The sequence below is a fragment of the Puma concolor genome, chromosome B2 (assembly GCF_028749965.1).
Source record: "Puma concolor isolate L17-30 chromosome B2, mPumCon1.1.hap2, whole genome shotgun sequence".
In the NCBI taxonomy this organism is placed as follows: domain Eukaryota; kingdom Metazoa; phylum Chordata; class Mammalia; order Carnivora; family Felidae; genus Puma; species Puma concolor.
This window is the reverse complement of record NC_141671.1, coordinates 48,041,167-48,062,319: the sequence shown is the minus strand read 5'-3', so window position 1 is coordinate 48,062,319 and position 21,153 is coordinate 48,041,167. Positions and strand designations below refer to the sequence as shown.

At 36.0% G+C, this 21,153-nt stretch overlaps 1 protein-coding gene across 2 annotated transcripts in view; it reads left to right on the top strand.

Moving 5' to 3' along the window:
- MMUT (methylmalonyl-CoA mutase) overlaps positions 1–16,312 on the top strand; it is a 36,701-nt gene extending 20,389 nt beyond the window's left edge. For both annotated transcript variants that reach the window (XM_025925141.2, XM_086707038.1), the window contains exons 9-13: positions 1,166–1,281; positions 4,545–4,676; positions 6,100–6,247; positions 9,990–10,157; positions 16,047–16,312. In XM_025925141.2, the coding sequence (XP_025780926.1) occupies positions 1,166–1,281; positions 4,545–4,676; positions 6,100–6,247; positions 9,990–10,157; positions 16,047–16,175 (693 nt within the window). In that variant the 3' untranslated portion in view covers positions 16,176–16,312. The remainder of the gene's footprint in view (positions 1–1,165; positions 1,282–4,544; positions 4,677–6,099; positions 6,248–9,989; positions 10,158–16,046) is intronic.
- Positions 16,313–21,153: the final 4,841 nt, after the last annotated feature.

The following is a 21,153-nucleotide window of genomic DNA, read 5'->3' as shown; positions in this document are numbered from 1 at the left end:
TCTCCCCCACTCCAGTGTGCTCTCTCTCTAAAAAAAAAAAAAAAGAATATAAGAGTTTGTTCAGTTAGACTGCATGCACCACTATCATTTTCCATTTTTCTATTGCAGTTAATGGCATTATTTCCATTTTCACCCTCCAGCAGAAGATAACTCCTCTCTCACATTTTTATCACTTTTTTAAAAGGTCCTCCTTAGGATATATCATTTTATTTTGAGTCATCACAAAAGTCTCAACATATATTATATTTGGAAAAGCCCTTTTCTCCCCTCTTATACTTTACACTTTTATTAACTCTGCACCCTTACAGCTTGAGGCGTTCCATTTACCACAAATGGTGTTAAACTTTATTTCAGGCAAGAGAGAAATTCGGTAATGTTAATGGAGTTGGGTTTTTCCTTGCCTTTAGTGTAAGATTTTTGATCCATTTCTGCTTATAGATATTACATGATTTTAGTAGCATCTTGAGTAGTATCATATTTAGACTCTTTTATAGGTGGTGCAAACTTGTAAAAAATTGGATTTTAGGTAACTTTGTTTAGGCAGATTGTTGGCGGAGCAGAGTAGAGCTAGGATCTGAGGGGAAAAGGTTTTGACTGTGCTTTTCATGGTCTTTCTGTCTCCGCTGCAGTATTTCTCATCATCTCTGTCTCTTTCTTTCTCTTTGAGAAGACAAAAAACAATATACATATATATTATTACCAATATATTGTTAGTTAGCTAGGGAAAACAATGTATAACAAATATTCTCTATGTTGTAATCTATTATTATTTTTTCTTCCTTGTCACTATTATTCTTTAGTGTGCCTTCCATATAAAAGACCTACTTGTTTTTGATGTCTTGTTACATTAGTAAAGCCTAAGTAGCATGTACTAACTACTTTGGAGAGGCTTCAGTGTTATTTCTCATTGCCCTGTGTATTTCTGATTTATCAGGGCTATGCAGAATTCAGTATTGTTTTAAATGTTTATTGAATGAGTAAGTGAACAAACTGAATGAATATCAGACCTAGGATACATATTATTCTCTCCTTTTTTTTTCTTTTGTTTTTGTGGTTAAGATTATGGAACAATTTCCATGTGACGTATATCAGTGTCTAATCTCCTGATCTCTGTTTTGTTCTTTTTTTCATGTAAATTGACCCTTTTCTTGACCTTTTCCATAAGGTCAAATCCAGCAGGGATGAAACCTTGGCTGAACGATGTCTTGCTGCATTGACTGCATGTGCTGCCAGTGGAGACGGGAATATTTTGGCTCTTGCAGTGGATGCAGCTCGTGCAAGGTAATGATATTTAAGTTCGGAGATTTCCAAATACCAGAAGTTGACCAGTTTAGGGGTGCCAGGGTGGATCACTTGGTTAAGCATCTGACTCTTGATTTAAGCTCAGGTCATGATCTCAGGGTGGTGGGATTGAGCCCCTCGTGTGTGGAGCCTGTTTAAGATTCTCTCTCTCTCTCTCTGTCTCTCTCTCTCTCTCTCTCTCTCTCTGTCTTTGCCTCTGCCCCCCTCTTAGTCTCTCTCTCTCTCTCTTTTTCTGAAATAAAAAAATTTTTTACAAGTTTACCAGTTGAGATTTTCAAAGTGTCCATAAATAAAAGGTTGCTTCTATAAACCTTGTGAGCCTAAAAGAAAATATTGGAAGTGCAAGTGAAGTTAATTTTTGTTTTTCTTAAATATCTGTGCACTTGCGACATTCATATGTTTTTTTAAACATGTAAACATTATGAGGCTTTAATCCTTCTAAATAAAATTTAAAAAATGAAACATTAATACTTAAAAAATACCAAGCACACATTTGTCAGATTTTGAGAAAGTCCATCTTACTAGTAACTAGCTAAATAGATCTAAACATTTCTACAGATAGATGAACAAAACAGAGCAGAAGTGATCGATTTTTGTCAAATTCAGTTACTGGCAAAATAAGGTAGTGAGAACTGTTCAGGTGTGTGTGCTCATTTCTCATCTCCAGAGTAAAGCTGAGGTCAGTCATCTCAGCAGTTAGATGGTAACGAATTATAAGTGAACTCACGTATGTTCTTCACCAAGGGCATCATGAAACTTCTTTGAGCAGGAGACATGGGTAAGCCCTCTCCTTTCCTTCATGGGATGAAAGGTAGTGGGCTCACCACCCCCAGGAACTCGCGTGCCACGATGTGGTGCAGGATGCAGTGCAGCTGGTAGGCCAGCTAGCCCAACAGCGGGGCCACCGAAGACATTTTATTCATTTACAATACTTGGATAGCACCAGGGTTTGAGCAGATAGAGCATTCATTATTCATGATACTCCAGGGTCCAGTTGTGTCCCGCCGGCCTATTCTGGAAGCATGTGGAGCTATTAAAGGTGTATTAAAAATCAAACAGACTTTGATTTAGAGTTCATTAATGCGTAAGTACTTAATTTTCTGTTTAGTGACCAGTGACTGAAGCTTTCTAACAAAGTTTGGGAAAGGGTTAAAAGTATTCATAGATGAGAAAGGATGAACCAGGCTTTCAAGAATTTCAGCAAGTGATAACAGAAAAACCCACTGAAGCCCTTCAGAGGCAGCTAAGCCTCCTTCACCACCTCCTGCAGGATGGGTAGAGTGTATTCATCCTGTGTATTTCCACTGGCTCAGGACATTTCAAGCTGTTGTAGTGAATCCATGTCCCTCATTTGCAGGTTGAGAAGTTTGATGCATTTTCGAGCATAGACATTTTTATTTTTGACAGTACACAAAACTACTCTTTGTCCAGAGGTAGGCAAGGCTTCCAAAGCTATTCATAGATATCTTTGAATGGATACCCCAAAATAAAGGTCAGTCAGTACTTTGCCTCATAGGACATGCAGAAAAGCAAGTGAACCACAAAAAATTTTCTCTCCATAGATGATGTCATTGGTGAATTATTTTTGCTTTTGTTATTTACGAACTTTTTTTTTTTTTTTTAACATGTTGTTTTAAGTACTTAAGAGGTAGGATAACTAGTGTGTGGATTGGGTTTTTGTTTTTATTTTTGTTTTCCAGTTTTAACTTCTTAAATAAGGTGATTTCTGTGCTTAAAATCCTCCAGAGGTTTCTCATGCTTTTAAATTAAAACCTAATCTTACAATGGCCTGCAGGATTGTGTGAGATGTGACTCTGGCCTCTCTCTCTGACCCAACCTTATTCTGCTTACTTCATTATGCTGTGTCCCCAGTGTCCTTCTTTCTATTTTTAAAACATAGAACATGTTTTGGTTTTTTGTTTTGTTTTCTTTTTTTACCTCTGAGAACCTTTGCACTTAGTATTTTCTTTTTCAAACACTTTTCCATTCTCCTTTATGTTCCCTTCAGTTTCTCCTTTTCATTATTTAGATCTTAGTTCAAAAGCTTTATCTTCATTATCTTCAGAATAGCTTTTCCAGACACCAGATTTCACCTTTTTAGTGTGTTCATAGTACTTATTATCATATGAAATCCATATTAATTGACTTGAGTTCATATGTATTGTCTGTATCCTCTGACTAGATGGTAAGCTCTGTGAGAGCAGGTTTCTTTTCCCCCTCCCCCAGTCTTGTTTGTCACCGTATGTCTGGCACTTACCATGCTTGCCCTATATTAGACACTCAATAAATGTTGAATGAATTAATAAACAAATGAATGGAATATGCTAAAAGACTTTTTATCAAAAAGTATCAATGGGAATTTTGCTCTTTGCCCTGTAGTATTTAAAAAAAAAATTTTTTTAATGTTTATTTTTAAGAGAGAAAGAGAGAGAGAGAGAGAGTGGGGGAAGGGCAGAGAGAGAGGGAGACACAAAATCCGTAGCAGGCTCCAGGCTCTGAGCTGTCAGCACAGATCCTGATGCAGGGCTCGAACCCACAAACTGTGGGATCATGACCTGAGCCAAAGTTGGATGCTTAACCAGCTGAGCCACCCAGCCCTCCCCAAGCCCCCCACCCCCTGCCCTAGTTGTATTGTTAATTGGTGAATTATTCAGTAATCTTTACATGCTTGTCTATCTATAGTTTTTAAGTCAGCCATTTTTTGTTTCAAAAATGTTAAATTCCCTACTGTCCTAATGTTAATGCTTTGTTAGAGGGAAAAACAACCTTAGGTTGACAATGGCTAGGCCCCCTGCGATTCTTCTTTAGCATATGAAAATCCCTTTGGAAACTTCCCCCTTGACTTTACCTCCCCAACTCCCAAGTATATAATCAGTCTCTCCTTACTATCCCAGGACAGCTCTTCCTGCCCATGGGTCCTGTCCCCATGCTTTAATAAAATCACCTTTTTGTACCAAAAAAAAAAAAAAAAAAAAGAGAGAGGGAGAAAGATTGCTATGTATAGAGGCATCCAGAATCATTTTTCATAAGTAATCTGAGGAAAGAAGCTTTCATCAGTGCAGTAGAAAACATTTTTATTTAAGTAAAATAAATGAGTGAGAGAAAGACATATACCATAGTTTTTGATAGCCTACTTTTTAGGTAATAAATTGTGTCCTATTACATTGAATATTAAAGTAAATATTTTTTATCTCAAATAATGATGTTAACAGAACCTCTATTTTATTATTTTAATATTTTAGATGTACAGTTGGAGAAATCACAGATGCTATGAAAAAGGTATTTGGTGAACATAAAGCTAATGATCGTATGGTCAGTGGAGCCTATCGGCAGGAATTTGGAGAAAGTAAAGAGATATCATTTGCTATCCAGAGGTAATAAATGAGATTTCTTAAACCAGAATGCCATCTTTTCTGTGAACATAATCCCAATGAATCAGTTGCGGGCTTAATTTTCTCACATACCATTTGGAAAACATTTGAATGGACTTTCCCGTTAGTCTGTAGGTTTACTAAAATAATATTTTCAATTTTCACTATAGTTCCCTTTAAGAGTTTCTAATTAAAACAAATGTTTGTTCAACTAGCGTTGATACTGCTTCATATCCCCCAGATACTTAAATTTCAGTCTTCTTATTATAGTATACTTACATTCTTAAGTTTATTTGAATTGTTTAATTTTCAAATAGTTACAAAATAATTTTCATGTTTGAAAATAAATAATTTGGTTACCATCTATGCGTAAATTAAAATCAGTCTCACTGTGGGGCGCCTGGGTGGCGCAGTCGGTTAAGCGTCCGACTTCAGCCAGGTCACGATCTCACGGTCCATGAGTTCGAGCCCCACGTCGGGCTCTGGGCTGATGGCTCAGAGCCTGGAGCCTGTTTCCGATTCTGTGTCTCCCTCTCTCTCTGCCCCTCCCCCGTTCATGCTCTGTCTCTCTCTGTCCCAAAAATAAATAAACGTTGAAAAAAAAATTAAAAAAAAAAAAAAAAAAAAAATCAGTCTCACTGAATGGACAATAAATAGTATTGTCAAGCATGATTAGGAACTATAAATTAATACAAATTGATCATGCTTTCCATGTGTAAATGTAGCTTCCTGATTATTGTTTTTCTCAACTTTTATAACAAATTTTCCACTTTTTATGTCACTACTTATAGATGAGGTAAATACCAAAACATCCAAGGTGAAAGTCATCAAAATGGATTTTTTTTTCTTTTAACAAAAGCAAATGTATTTTTTCATCTGGGCTGTAAATTTATTGGTTTAAGTTAGAAGGTATTTTGATTATATGTCATTAGAAATCACCACATTGCAGTCAGCTTGAAGAGGTTCACACTTGTGATGGGTAGGTGAAATATGGACAGCTCAAAGCAGCCACTGAGTTACATTTGTATGAATGACTCTGAAAGACACTTTTAAGCTTCTTTTTAAATATTTATGCATATTATACGCTGGAGACTGGTTTAAGAAGGAAAAAATTGTCATTTTCTCGTCTTCACTGTGATGTTCTCAAGTATTATGGGCTTACAAGCTGGGCCATCTTTCAGACTTTCCTCTGTGAGGGAAGGTGGTAAGCATATCCAGGCTTTAATGGAATTCTCAATGTAAAATAGAGATATTCATAAAATGTGAGTAATGGATGTAAAAAGGTGTTTTTACATAAACTTGAAAGATTTACTGTGAATACATTATAGATTTTATATCTTACTTTTGGACAATTAACATATAACTGTTGTATTTTATTTTATTTTATTATTTTTTTAATAACTATTATATTTTAAAATGTTCTTAGGGTTCATAAATTCATGGAACGTGAAGGTCGCAGACCTCGTCTTCTTGTGGCAAAAATGGGACAAGATGGACATGACAGAGGAGCAAAAGTTATTGCTACAGGATTTGCCGATCTTGGTTTTGATGTGGACATAGGTCCTCTTTTTCAGGTACTGAAAATGTTGGGATAACTCAAAAAGAATGTAGTAAGTCACTTATATTTAGAAAAAATAGTAAAAAAAGACGATAAACCATGATGATGTTTTTCAAGGTGTAAAAGAAGAAAATGAATTCCACAAATTCCTTAATTTATTTTTGAATGCATACAATCCAGTTAATTGTGACAGAAATAAGAAAGAAGTAGAATTTATGTTAATGTACTTGTTTCTCACACTTTGTAAAAATCAGTGTCAGTAACTAAACTGTTATTAGGTTTCTAAAACTGAAGATTACTTTCAAAGATCTCATCGTACTATTTATTGAGATTTGTCTGATAATTTGTGGAAAAGGTAGCCCACATCAGATTGATGAAAAACGTTTTGAAAGGGAAATCAACCATCAGAGTGAGAGCTTGATTCATAGGTAGGTTTTCTTTTTAGTTACTCTCTAGTAGTATTTTATTTAGTCACAGAATCTTTGACCCAACAGGGTAATAATTTGTTAGAAGTAAATGAAGCTGAAATTCTCTATAGAATGATACAACTTTAATCTTCTCTACAAAATATCTTTGGTTGAGTACATTGTAATAACTTCCATAGTAAAAGTTTTATCCACTACATACTTATTGATCATCTACCAGATGCTAGGTTCTGAGTTGAATAAGATACGATTTTTGTCTTCAGGGAGGTTACAGGCTCCTAACAGAAAAAGATTTACTTATCAGTAAACACAGCAGAGTAATAATTACTGTAATTAACATTTGGACAAGGAACTTACCCAAGTATCCTAGGAACTTATGTTTGAGCTGTGCCTTTGGAAGCATAGAGAACAAGGCAGGGAAAGGCATGCTAGGAAAAGCATTGGCTTGAGCAGAGGTGCAGAGGTACAGAGCCGTGAGAAAGCCTGATGCCTTCAGGTAACTGTAGGACGTTCAGTAACATTAGAATACAGTGCTTGGGGTGGTGGTAGATTACAATTATATGCCATTCTACGGAGTTTGAACATTATCCCAAAGGTGTCTAGGTAGAGTGACAATCAAATTTATACTTTAGAAAGCTCACTTTCCAGGAAAATCACTTTCTTAAGCAGATTGAGAGGAGCTTCCTAGATGCAAGGAGTCCAGTTAAGATGTTCAGTAATGAGTGAGAAGCAATGCAGACCTTACCCACAGGCAGTGTCAGAGTCTTAGCAGAAGTTGGCCAGGATCGTGAAGAAAATTTAATAAAGGTGTTATTTATGGGGAATGGAGGTAGGCTTAAGAGAATCAGCTTATGGAACATTCGGATGAAGACAGCCATGTAAATTGGATATACATGTCTGGAGCATAGAAGAGAGGCCTCTATTATAAATAAGATTTTGAGACTTCTCAGTATGTAAATAGTACTTGAAACCATGAGAACTCATTTAACGTCTCATGAAGAGTGTGGGTAGCAATATGAAAACTTGAACATTAAAAGGAAAAAGAGAAGGAGGCAGCAAAGGAGGAAAAGGAAATGGAGTGAGTAGTGGGATGAACACTAAGGAGGAAGGAGAATTTCAAGGAAAAGGAGGTACTGTTATTCCATGCTGTGGATGAGTCAGCTAAGATGAAGACTAAAAAATTGATTACATTGTTACAAGTAAAGAAATAACCTTCCTGAAGAGGCACGCCCTTTGTAGAATCTCCCATAAGAGTTTTCCCTTTTGAATTTTTAAATAATACTCTAGAGTGTCTAGAAGAAATTCAGTTAGCCTGAGCTTATGGAGACATGTCCTTGAACTGTGTTCGTAGGTAAGTTTATAAATACATTTAAGGTAGGTTTTGTTAAGCATCTCAAATATATTTTAAATTAAGTAAATACATATATTGAGATTGCTTTCATTCTTCCTTTAAGTTGACTACTTTTTCATTCTAGTGTTTTATTTATATGCTACTTCCCTTTTACTTCAGCTTTTTGTTTGTTTTAAATATTGACCAAATATAATACATTTCCAATATTTAAAAATTAGCTTTTGAGAAATATATATATATATATTTTTATAAAATGGAAGTAATTAAAAACTATGGTCATTAATTGGCACTTAAAAGAACTTTTCAAAGAGCTAAAAGTTTATTTCCCTATGGCATGCCATCTATAAAAATACAATTTGCCTTTTAGTACCACAAATTTGTTAATATAATACTATTTCATTTAAAAAAAAGAAAAACTTATCTGTGGATGAAGGTAGAATCCTGTAGTTCTGTGTCTGATTTCATTAAAATTAGATTTAAAGTTGGGGCGCCTGGGTGGCTCAGTCGGTTAAGCATCCGACTTAGGCTCAGGTCGTGATCTCGCGGTCCGTGAGTTCGAGCCCCGCATCGGGCTCTGTGCTGACGGCTCAGAGCCTGGAGCCTGTTTCAGATTTTGTGTCTCCCTCTCTCTGACCCTCCCCCATTCGTGCTCTGTCTCTCTCTGTCTCAAAAATAAATAAATGTTAAAAAAAAAAATTAGATTTAAAGTTTTAAAATGTTCACTATTTATTGACATAAAATACAGTTTAGTGTATCTAAGCATAAAGCATGGAACCGAATTAAGTGGAATTTTAATCTAATATGTTTTGGTAACATGGATGATATGAATGATCATGTGTAAGTCAATTAGGTTTCTTACTTTTAACAACTCAATATCAACAATATGCACATTTTCTTAATGGTTTTAATTTCATAGGCTATATTTCTCACAGACTAGTTTTACCAATCTGCTATGTGATTTTCTTAGAGATACTCTTGAATATGGCTTCATTACCAAGAGTGTAGAATCTTTTGTTTTCACACTGAAATTATGAGGCTTAAAATATTGCCAAACTAAGAAAATTCTCAGATTTTGGTAATTTTTTTGAGCTTATTGTGCAAGTGGTTTCTGAGATAGCCTTCTCCTTCCCCAATTTCTCAGTTTACAGTGTATTTACAATGAGAAACTTGTATGTGTCTTTTATATGAAGTGATTTAAATGCATGTAAATTATCAAGAGCAAATGTTACAGACTCATTGCAGGGAATGAATATGGTCCTGGGTAACTCAATTCATAATTGAATACATGAAAATATCCTTTATGACCGTGTATGCCACACTGGTTAAATCCAGTTAATGCGTGAAAAGCAGCCTTCTTGACACCATCTCTTTTCTTGCTTATGCATTTGCCTGGGTATTATAGCTCCGTAACTAGTTTCTAGCGTTCTTAGGTTATTTCGATTCATATGTTGCTGTCAGTTCAGTGTCTCCGTGGGAGACGGAGGTCCTGCAGCTTCTTAGTGTGCCATCTTGCTAACATACCTCTTTCCCATTCTACTTTAAAACCTGAGATTCACTTTTCACATTGAATCGTATGTTTGGTCTTTTACCTCTTCATAGATACTATAACATGTTGTCTTGTACTGCATCACCACTCAATAAATGTTGATAATGAAGACAACAGATGTATTTTTCAAAAATTGTAATGAATAGATAATGTATTTCGCCTATATTCTTTGTCTTAAAAGTTTTGGGGGGAACTATATTTTGATGTAACAAATCTAATTGATAAATTCTAGGGCTAGAAGCGATACAGCCCTGCTGTTTATTGCATCAATTGGGTGAGTTGGTATTTATGATTTGAGAATGGTGAAATATGAGGTTATAGTCACTTCAAGACTTTTAATGAGGAAAGCCTTGGAATGCTAATTTACTAGGTAACAGTTTTAAAATACTTTTTGGAATAACTTGATGATTTGTCTCTTTACTTTCTAATTGTTTAGACTCCCCGAGAAGTGGCCCAGCAGGCTGTGGATGCAGATGTGCATGCTGTGGGTGTGAGCACGCTCGCTGCTGGTCATAAAACCCTAGTTCCTGAGCTCATCAGAGAACTTAACTCCCTTGGACGGCCAGATATTCTTGTCATGTGTGGAGGGGTGATACCACCACAGGTATTTTTCATTGCCGTATTTTTCTAGTGCTATGATGGGAATCCTGAGTAATATTAGTTTATATGTAGTTCCAATTTACTGTATACTTTTGCTAAAGATAAAATTGTTGTAGATTTTGATCTAAATTATTTCCTGGTGATTTTACTAAGTAAATTGTAGTAAGAATCCAAAAGTGGGCAATGTATTTTCTGTTCAAACTATCTTGTAATTCATTATGTATAATTTAACTTAACAGTATGCAGAGCTTCTCTTTATGAGAGAATTACCTCTTTGCAAACTAGTAACCTAGATAGAGATGTACTTCCTTCATATTTGGTACAGAATGATGGAAAAGGAATAGGATAAAAGTAATAAAATTTCACAGCTAGAATAGAGAAGAATGGTAAACACACAGTGCATATATCAACTCCTCGCCACAGATAGAGTGAGCACTCTTTGTCCTGGTAATGAAGTGAGTCCTTTAGTTAACCAGTCAGCAGCACTTGCTTCTGTTGTCTTAGAGTAGCTACCTTGTTCATTTTTTTCATGTTTCCATCCATACATACTGCCTTAACTCAGAGCTGTATCATTTACATGGTCTTATAAAACCTCTTTTTCATTAAAGCTAATTTGATTGGGGTATAGTTTTCTTAGAGCCAAAAATATCCTAATTCAGAAATAAATAGAATCAGCCTGTTCTGAAAATTATTGGCTGATTGGGGAAGAGGTGATTCTTGAACAAAAATGTGGATCCTATTAGAAAAGGAGAAATGAATGCTAGGAAACAATCAATGATGTCAATTAATTTATTAATGGGGTAGGGGGATACTTTCCACATATTACCTTATCTATCAGTTAAAATAATTAGTTAAGATCTAAATTTGGTCTGTTTCCAATCCAGTTTTTCATTATGTCAAGTTTTCTTTTTTTATTGAGAACAGAAAACATATAGAGGTAGAAGATATATGTGATTGCTCTAAGTAAATAATTGATAGATGCTACAAAGACAGTAGCAGAAATTCTTGGTGAAATATGATCTTATGTAGAGGTCTACTATTTTTTTTCCTCCATACCACTCAGAATATACAATAGTTACTTATATACTACTTATGAAATCAGAAAATATATGTATGAAGTTGTGACACTGATAATAACATAGGACTAGCAAGCAAGCTATGTTATTTATTCTTTCTAACAACACTATACTAAAGTAATATAGTCAACACAAAACTTTGTTAATTGCCTATTACTTTCACAAATATAGTTGACTATTTGGGAATATAAAAGACTTTTATTCTTTATTGTCTGTGTATGGAAACTTATATCTGTATTGCAGTTTTAATATCTAAGCTCTTAGACATGATATTAAAACTTAAGAACCAAAATAGTTAAGCTGCACAAAATATTGAAATTGAAATATGAGTTGAGAAAAAACAGAAACCTGTTATCTAAGCGAGCTGACGTTTTCAAGAAATATATTTCACACAAGTTGTGTTAACCCTCTGGCTATTTGCATTACTCAGAACATTTGTAGGTATTTTACACACTTTTTTTTCCCTATGAGTTTTAAGACTAAAGATTATTTTCTGTAATGACATACTTGTGTGTTAATATGAGTATCCTTTATAATATAATTGTAGCAATCAACATTTACACATTTTTTTCACTATTTTCAGTAAATATATAAAATAATGTACTTACTCAGTTGAAAGTCATTTAGATTTTAAATTAGGAAGCACTAATATATAGTAGTTAATCAAGCCGACTTAGCCACTGCCACTGTGGAGCTCACCATTTCTGCAGCCTGATCAAATAAATATGGTCTGTCCTCACCAGTATGCGTTGCTATAGTCTGGATTTTCTAACCTTCTTAAAAGCAGTGGCTTCCAAGTATTTTCAGCAAGGTTAGCAGCCTCGTGATGCCTACTTCTTTCATGAAGGAGGCAATATGATACTCCCGGCCAGTTCAGTGGAGGATGTTTTAAAATACCAACTTTTTTTTTTTTAATGTTTATTCATTTTTGAGAGAGAGACAGAGACAGAGACAGAGCGTGAGCAGGGGAGGGACAGAGAGAGAGGGAGATAGAATCCAAAGCGGGCTTGAGGCTCTGAGATGTTAGCACAGGGCCCAACACGGCGCTCAAACCCACAAACCATAAGATCATGACCTGAGCTGAAGTCCAACACTTAACTGACTGAACTACCCAGATGCCCCTAAAATAACAACTTTTTATTTGAAACTAATTCCAAACTAATAGTTAATAAAAATAGTACAAAGGACACCTGTATACCCTTTACTCAGATCTACTTGTTTCTCACATTTTATCCCCTCACTAAAGTATATTTTATAAGGCTGTGTTAAGGCTTAGGTAAGTCAAGAAGCCTTTCTCCATTTGCAATATTTCACGGTCCTCTTCCAGGTGAACTCACCTTCCAAATCCACAAGTCAGGTGAGAGAATAAATGGTTCATAGCATTACTAGGAAAGATAGAATGAAATAACTTACCCATTTGGCCATCCCCAATTTGGAGATCATTGTTATTGTTTCGTCAAATTTTTTTATGAAATCTTAAATCTATAGCACCTGCCCAAGAATAATGATGTGTTTGAGGTATCTTTAATGTGTCAAATGTTGAGGTTATAAGAATGATTAGAAATGTTCTCTGCCCTTAGAAGTTCAGACTTAGAAGAAGAAAAGTTAAATAAGATGTGTTAAGTACCATTGAAGACTTATAATATTGTAAGAGTATTACAGGGAAATAAAAGAAACAGCAAAAAAGTCATCGGGGATAATTAGCATGACCATTTAATTTATCATCTAAATGTGACCACTTTTGGGGCGCCTGGGTGGCGCAGTCGGTTAAGCGTCCGACTTCAGCCAGGTCACGATCTCGCGGTCCGGGAGTTCGAGCCCCGCGTCAGGCTCTGGGCTGATGGCTCAGAGCCTGGAGCCTGTTTCCGATTCTGTGTCTCCCTCTCTCTCTGCCCCTCCCCTGTTCATGCTCTGTCTCTCTCTGTCCCAAAAATAAATAAATGTTGAAAAAAAAAATTAAAAAAAAAAAAAAAATAAAATAAATGTGACCACTTTTGAGAACAAATATGGGTGCTATTAAAAAGGGTGCTGTAAAAACAGTCTAATTAAAAAATGAGCAGAGGATCTGAATAGACATTTTCCAAAGAAGACATACAGGTAGCCAGCCAGGTACATGAAAAGATGCATCAGGGAAATGCAAATCAAAACTACAATGAGTTATCACCTTACACCTATTAGAATGGCTATTCTTCTTTCTGGAAGGAAAGAAATAACAAATGTTGGTAAGATGTGGGAAAAGGATACCTTTGTGAGTTGTTGGTGTGGATCAAAACTGATGCAGCCATTGTGGAAAACAGTACGAGATTCTTTAAATTAGAAATAGAACTGCCATGGGATCCAGCAATTCTACTTCTGGGTATTTATCCAAAGAATATGAAAACACTAACTCGGGGCACCTGGGTGGCTCAGTCGGATAAGCATCAGACTTCAGCTCAGGTCATGATCTCTCAGTTTGTGAGTTCAAGGCCCATGTCAGGCTCTGTGCTGACAGCTCAGAGCCTGGAGTCTGCTTCGGATTCTGTGTCTCCCTCTCTCTCTGCCCCTCCCCCCACTCACTCTCTCTCTCTCTCTCTCTCTCTCTCTCTCTCTCTCTCTGTCTCTCTCTCTCTCTCTCAAAAATAAATAAACATTAAAAAAATTAAAAAAAAAAAGAAAACACCCAAAGAGATATATGTACCCTCTGTTTTTCCTGCATTATTTACAATAGACAAGATATGGAAACAACTTAAGTGTCCATCCACAGATGAATGGATAAAGAAGTGGTATATATATACCATGGAATATTATTTGGCCATAAAAAAGAATGAGATCTTGTCACTTGTGAAAACATGGGTGGAACTAGAGGGCATTATGCTAAGTGAGATAAGTTAGACAAAGATAAATACCATATGATCTCATTTATATGCAAATCTTTAAAAAATGCAAAAACCGAAGCTCTTACATACAAAGAACAGATTGGTGGTTACCAGAGGCAAGGGGAAAGGGGATGGGCAAAGTGAGTGGAGGTAGTCAACAGCTACAAATTTCTAGTTATGAAAATAAATAAGTGATAGGGATGTAACATACACCGTGATGACTATAGTTAATAATGCTGTAGGGCATGTTTGAAACTTACTAAGAGTAAATCTTAAAAGTTCTCAACACACATACACATGCACAGTTTTGTAGCTATGTGTGGTGATGGATGGTAACTGGACTTACTGTGCTGATCGTTTTTCAGTATATACACAAATACTGAATCATTATGTGGTACACCTAGAGCTAATACATTAAATGTCAATTACACCTCAATAGAAAAAGGACTCCTGAAAACAAAGAGGGTACTGCAGCAATAAGCACAAACCAGAATGTCCTAGGATATGTGATCACCCTTGTGGATAAGGATCAGGGATTTAGAGGATATCCTAAAACTCAATATTATAGCTACAGATACTCCAACTTTTAAACAGACTACAGCCTGGAGCAGTATTTGTGTCCTGGGAATCTTTTCACTCAGACTGTTTAAAATAAAGTAACAAATAGCAACAGCAACATGGGAGAATTTGTTTTTAAATGAGCTAATCTTTGTTTACAGAAAATCTGATTTCTTCACAAAGCCAAATTCAAAGCAGCATCATTCACCCAAAGAAAACAAAAACACTAATTAGAAGAGATATATGCACTGCTATGTTTATTGAAGTATTATTTGCAGTAGCTAAGATATGGAAGCAGTGGGGTGTGAAGGGTTTCATTTTCAAAAGAAATCATTATGACACCTAAATATTTTTATATACAAATATATGGCTGTAGTCTCACTGAAAAAGATTCAAATTGTATTGAATATGTGTGTGTATGTATGTGTATATTAAAAACATGGAATATTACACAGCCATAAAAAGGATGAGATTGTGCCGTTTATGACAACATAGATGGACTTAGAGGGTGTTATGTTAAGTGGAATAAGTCAGACTGAGAAGGGCAAATACCATATGATTTCACTTATATATGAAATCTAAAAAAATATGTGAGTGAATAAAAAGCAGAATGAGACCTATAAATACAGAGAACAAACTGGTGGTTGCCAGAGGGGAGGGAGTAGGGGTTGGGTTAAATGGGTGAAAGGGAATGGGAAATGCAGGTTTCCAGTTATGGAATGAATAAGTCAAGGTAATGAAAGACACAGACAGCATAAGGAATATAGTCAATAATATGATAATAGTGATATAACAGGACAGATGATAGCTACATTTGTGGTGAGCATAGCATAGTGTATAAACTTGAATCACTACTTTTTTACACCTGAAACTAATATAACATTGTGTGTCAACTATACTCAAAAAAAAAAAAAAAAAAAAAAAAAATTAACAAAATAAAACACTCCCCAAAAGAAGAGTATCACCATTCATGAGTTGCAGACAAAATACCTTAGAGGAAATAAATAGCCTTATAAGCTCAAACCTATAATGTGATACTGAATTGAACACAAATAAGGACAAGTAGTAAAAATTTAGGTGAGAGAAATTATACGGCTTAGGGCTCAGAAGTTCTCAATCAGTGGGCCATACAGCTTCCTACCACATACCACACACTGGGGTATTTGGAAAAGGGGCAGAGTATGCTTTGTTCTTTTAATGACTTCGAGTACAAGGGGTGCTGGCAGCTATTATTAGCTATCCCAGTGAAGGAAGAATTTTTCAACCCCAGATGCCATTAGTGTACCAGTTGAGACAGTTGGGGGCATCAGGGACAAAGAAAGGGCAGCATTTATTGCCCTTTTGTTTCATTTCCTTGAAATTAAATATTGTCTCTTTTATTAATTAAACAAATTCTTTCAACAGGATTATGAATTTCTGTTTGAAGTCGGAGTTTCCAGTGTATTTGGTCCTGGGACTCGAATTCCAAAGGCTGCCGTTCAAGTGCTTGGTGATATTGAGAAGTGTTTGGAAAAGAAGCAGAAATCTGTGTAACATCCTCTTTTTGAGTTAGCTTTTTTTTTCTAGAATAGTGTTTCAATCATGGTCAAAGAGTAAAACTGTGTCTTCAATTGAATTCAACCCCTGATACGTACTTTCTTAAAACTACATTAAAATACCTGACTTAAGAATTTTGTGATGTTATAAGCGTGTATGTACAGTTTCACTTTAAAAATTAAATATACTGGGGCGCCTGGGTGGCGCAGTCTGTTAAGCGTCCGACTTCAGCCAGGTCACGATCTTGCGGTCCGTGAGTTCGAGCCCCGCGTCAGGCTCTGGGCTGATGGCTCAGAGCCTGGAGCCTGTTTCCGATTCTCTGTCTCCCTCTCTCTCTGACCCTTCCCTGTTCATGCTCTGTCTCTCCCTGTCCCAAAAATAAATAAACGTTGAAAAAAAAATTTTTTTTAAATTAAATATACTTAAAAACTCTGTAATACATGCTCAGTACTTCATCAGAAACTCTAGACAGTGGTATTATTTCAGAAAATCATGATATTTATTTGAAGTATTTCTTACAAAACTATTTTTCTATTTAAAAAAAATTAAACTTTACCCTCCCCCAAATTTCTGATTAGTCTCATTCTTCAGTTTAGCATTATATTGACTTGAGCATGATAAAATAAAATTGATATATGAATAAAATAATTACACCTATCTTGGAAAAAATAAGGAAGCATATTTATGTAGAGAAACATATTGTGGTTGTGGTCCTCAACCAAACTCTACCAGAATTATTTCAATAAGAATATTAAGTTAGACCCAAAAGTTGGAACAGGGGAGAAATGGCAGAATATTGCTTCAAATCTGACTTTACTTTCTTCTTGGGCATGAACATGTGACTTTGTTATTGCTGGGCTTGTCTCAGGACCAGGAGAGTGGATGCTTATAAATATTTCCTAAGATGAATGTGCTTAGGTTGTTAATATATGACTTTCTCCAGAATGATGTTGTAAGCTGGGAGTATAGAAGCTAATGGTACAGTCCAAGGCTTAAGACTTGATAACCAAGGGAGTGCATGGTGTAAATCACAGCCTAAGGGCAAGAGAAGCTGATATGAAGTGTCCCAAATCAGTTAGTGAGGCAGGAATTAAAAGGGGTGAATGCCTCCCTCCTCTGCCTTTTACCTGTTTTCTTTTTCTTTCTTTCTTTCTTTTTTTTTTTTTTAAGAGAGAGAGAGAGAGAGAGAGAGAGAGAGAAGTGGGACTCACCCAAAGCAGGGCTTGTGTTTTACCTGAAGCAGGGCTCTTGCTCACCTGATGTAGGACTTGAACTCCCAAATCACAAGATCTTGACCTGAGCTACCCAGGTGCCCCTTTTGTTCTATTCGGGTCCGCAACAGATTGGAAGATGCTCGCACACGTTAGGGAGGGCAACCTACTTTATTAAACCCGCTGATTCATCCAGAACCACCCTAACAGACACTCCCAGAAATAATATGTAATCAGGGCACCCCATGGCCAGTCAAATTGATTACCTGTTGTAAGTACCTATTACCTAAAATTATCACGGAGCCATTGTACATTGCTGGTGGGAGTGTACAATGTTGTTGCTACTGGAGAAAATGATACAATTTCTCAAAAACACTGAACAGTTACCAAACAGTCCAGCAATTCCACTGCTAGGTATATATGCAAAAGAACTGAAAGTGAGGTCTTGAATAGATACTTGTGTACCCGTGTTCATAGCACCTTTATTCACAATAGCCCAGAAGTGGAAGCAACCCAAGTGTCCTTGAGAGAGAAGTGGATAACAAAATGTAGTGTATACTTAGAATACTAGTCAGCCTTAAGAAAGAAGGAAATCCTGACACATGCCACAACATAGGAAAAGCTTGAAGACATTATGCTAAATGAAATCAACCAGTCACAAAAGACAAATGATTTTGTTTATATGAGATTTCTAGAATAATCAAACTCACACAGGCAGAAAGTGGAATGGTGGTTTCTAGGGCCTGGGGAGAGGAAATGGGGCATTAGGGAATTGAAAGGTTATAGAGTTTTAGTTGGGGAAGATGAAAAGTTCTAGAGATGGATGGTGGCAGTGGTTGTACAGCAATGTGAGTGAACTTAAAGCCACAGTACATTTAAAAATGGTGAAGAAGGTAAATTTTATGTATATTCTACCACAATAAAAGTATTTAGGACAGTCTTTCCATATGCTACATATTTTATAAATGGTATTAATATTGTTATTGTAGTATTACTATTGTTAAAAAGAATGGTAAGGCATGAAGCTGGGAAGGTAGGCAGAAGCCAGATTGTGTACAGAGGCAAGTTAAGGGATTTGAACTTTATCTTGAAGACACAGAATCCTATAAGGGTTTTTACTAAGGAACTAATCTGACGAGGTTTGTGTTTAGCACAACAGCTGTGTGGAAGATGCCTTTTAATGGGGACAAGACTGGAGTTGAGAGAAGACTGTTAGAATAATGTAATAGAGATATTCCTGGTATCTAAACTTATCTGCTCAGGTGCTGCTCGGAGACGACAAACATGGAGAGGATAAGATCTTATTTTGGAAGACTGAATTGACAGAATCTGTCTTCTATCTTAAAAAAAAAAAAAGGTTCTTGATCCTTGGGTATTTACTGTGTGGAATCTGCTATATCCCCTCACCTATTATGGTGGTTCTTTTGTAGACCATTTTTGATGTGCAGTGATTTCGAGACTGGATTTACTGACATAACATCAAAATCAGGAAAAGGTAAAATGATGGGATTTGTTTTCCAGTGATCTTTTTGTCAATACTAGAGTTTTTCTGGCTTTGGAAGCATGATAGAATGATGTCTTTAGGGTACATCAAAATCCTTTCCCTGCTAGTTACTGGAAATGTCATTGTTATATAAATATTCTCAAATATAGGAAGTGGAGGAGATGTTTGAAGAGGCATCCCTTCTGAAGAAAACCTGCCTGGAGGTAGAAGAGTTAAAGTAACAAAACCAGGGGCGCCTGGGTGGCGCAGTCGGTTAAGCGTCCGACTTCAGCCAGGTCACGATCTCGCGGTCCGTGAGTTCGAGCCCCGCGTCGGGCTCTGGGCTGATGGCTCAGGGCCTGGAGCCTGTTTCCGATTCTGTGTCTCCCTCTCTCTCTGCCCCTCCCCCGTTCATGCTCTGTCTCTCTCTGTCCCAAAAATAAATAAACGTTGAAAAAAAAATTAAAAAAAAAAAAGTAACAAAACCAAAGAAAACAGGATGAATTCTTCCTCTGATTTCCATTTCAGGGAACAGGGACTCATATAACAGAGAGGAGAGGTAGAGGGGGCTGTTAAACAGCTCTATCCTTTATGCCATGTGTCAAGATTATGCCATGTGTCACCGCCACCCCTCACTGGCATCTTCAAATTCCCACCTGCTTCATACTACTCGAAAACTTTTTCTTAACACAAAAGGGATCTAATAAAACTATTATGTTAAGACATAGATGTCTGCTACTGTAGAATATGTTTATTTTACCCGGTATATTTTTAATTTAAATGAGAAAAAACTTATCAAAGTGATGACTAAAAACACTTGTGACTATCTAAGTAGACACTCAGTAAAAATGATGATGGAAACAACTAACATTATTTCCACCAATAGACAAGTCCTGACTCCTTTCCAAAGAATTATGAACCATCCATTAGACAAATATTTGTGCCTAACTGTGAAAAATTCAGTAATCAAAAATCTTTTCAAAGAAAAATCATTTTGGTTTTCCTCAATAAACATAATGCTATTGTTTTCTGTTTCTTAGATCCTCTTTTTATTTTTTTCTGCTGTACCTGTAGGTGTCTCCCTAAGTTCAGGATTATTCTGTTTCCCTGAAGAAACATTCTTGAACTAATGCCCCATCATAGAAACCCATAGGCTCCGCGAACACTGTCAGGAAAAGCACATCTCTTTAATAATCTGCTTAGATGCACCTAATGTCATCCTTTTTGATTGTGGTTTGTGGTCAGTACAACTACGTGTTGATAATTGTTCATGAACTGTGCTGCATTTGTGCTAAAATGATGAGTTCATTAGCAGTGAAGCTAGAATGTGACCTTGGATATGAGATTATTACTGAATTCTATTTAGTAAATCCGTCTCTAATTCACATTAACTCATTTTAAGTCTCTAATTTTTCACGGCCTATTTCCTCCCTCTGCATTCAAACCCCTTGTTATACTGACCTCCTTTACCACTTAACATGAGATCAGGGCATGATATTAAGAGTATTTACACACAACACAAAACCCAAATTACCCTGAAGCCCTTAAAAAAGAGCAATGCAGAATTTAGTAACTTCTTTCAGGGTTATCTGAAATAACAATACCCTCTAATAATACCCTTTTGGTTCTGAGATCATTGGCAAAATATAATTAAGGTGAATGTCATGAATTTATGTAATATACACTTTTATTGGTTGACTACCATTTGTTAAATTCCAATATGCTATTACTTTTGGAAAATAAAAACATAGATTTCATTGTGTTTTAGCTAAGCTGCACATAGCCAGTAAGCATTACATATGTGTATAACAAAAAGACATCTTTGTTGTTATTTCCTTCTGTGAACAAAAAGCTTAGCCTAGAGCTTGCTTAGGAGGGTATAAGAGAAGAGTAACAGTAATGACATTCTTAGGCTTTCTGGATTGTCTTTACTTGACTTTAAATAGTCCGTCCTATTGCCTATTTAGTTTTGTCATTTTATTAGACCATATGGTCATCAGAGCAATTTAGTGACAATTTTCTGTCAGAATAAATGGTTATCTAGACAATAAGTTTAAAAGGACACTAGGCAGATGACTCTCTTTGCCTCTAAAGCGTTCTTTGGTTTAAGGCATCAAAGACCTCTAAAAATATGTTTTTAAATTGTAAATACATCTGCTAAAAGCCTAATATTAAATTAAACATTTACACTCAATTCTAAAAACATTGACTAAGAGGCCATTGCTAATCGTCCACAGGTTGCACACTGTCAAACTCCAGGGGGAGCCATTTACTTTGCAGT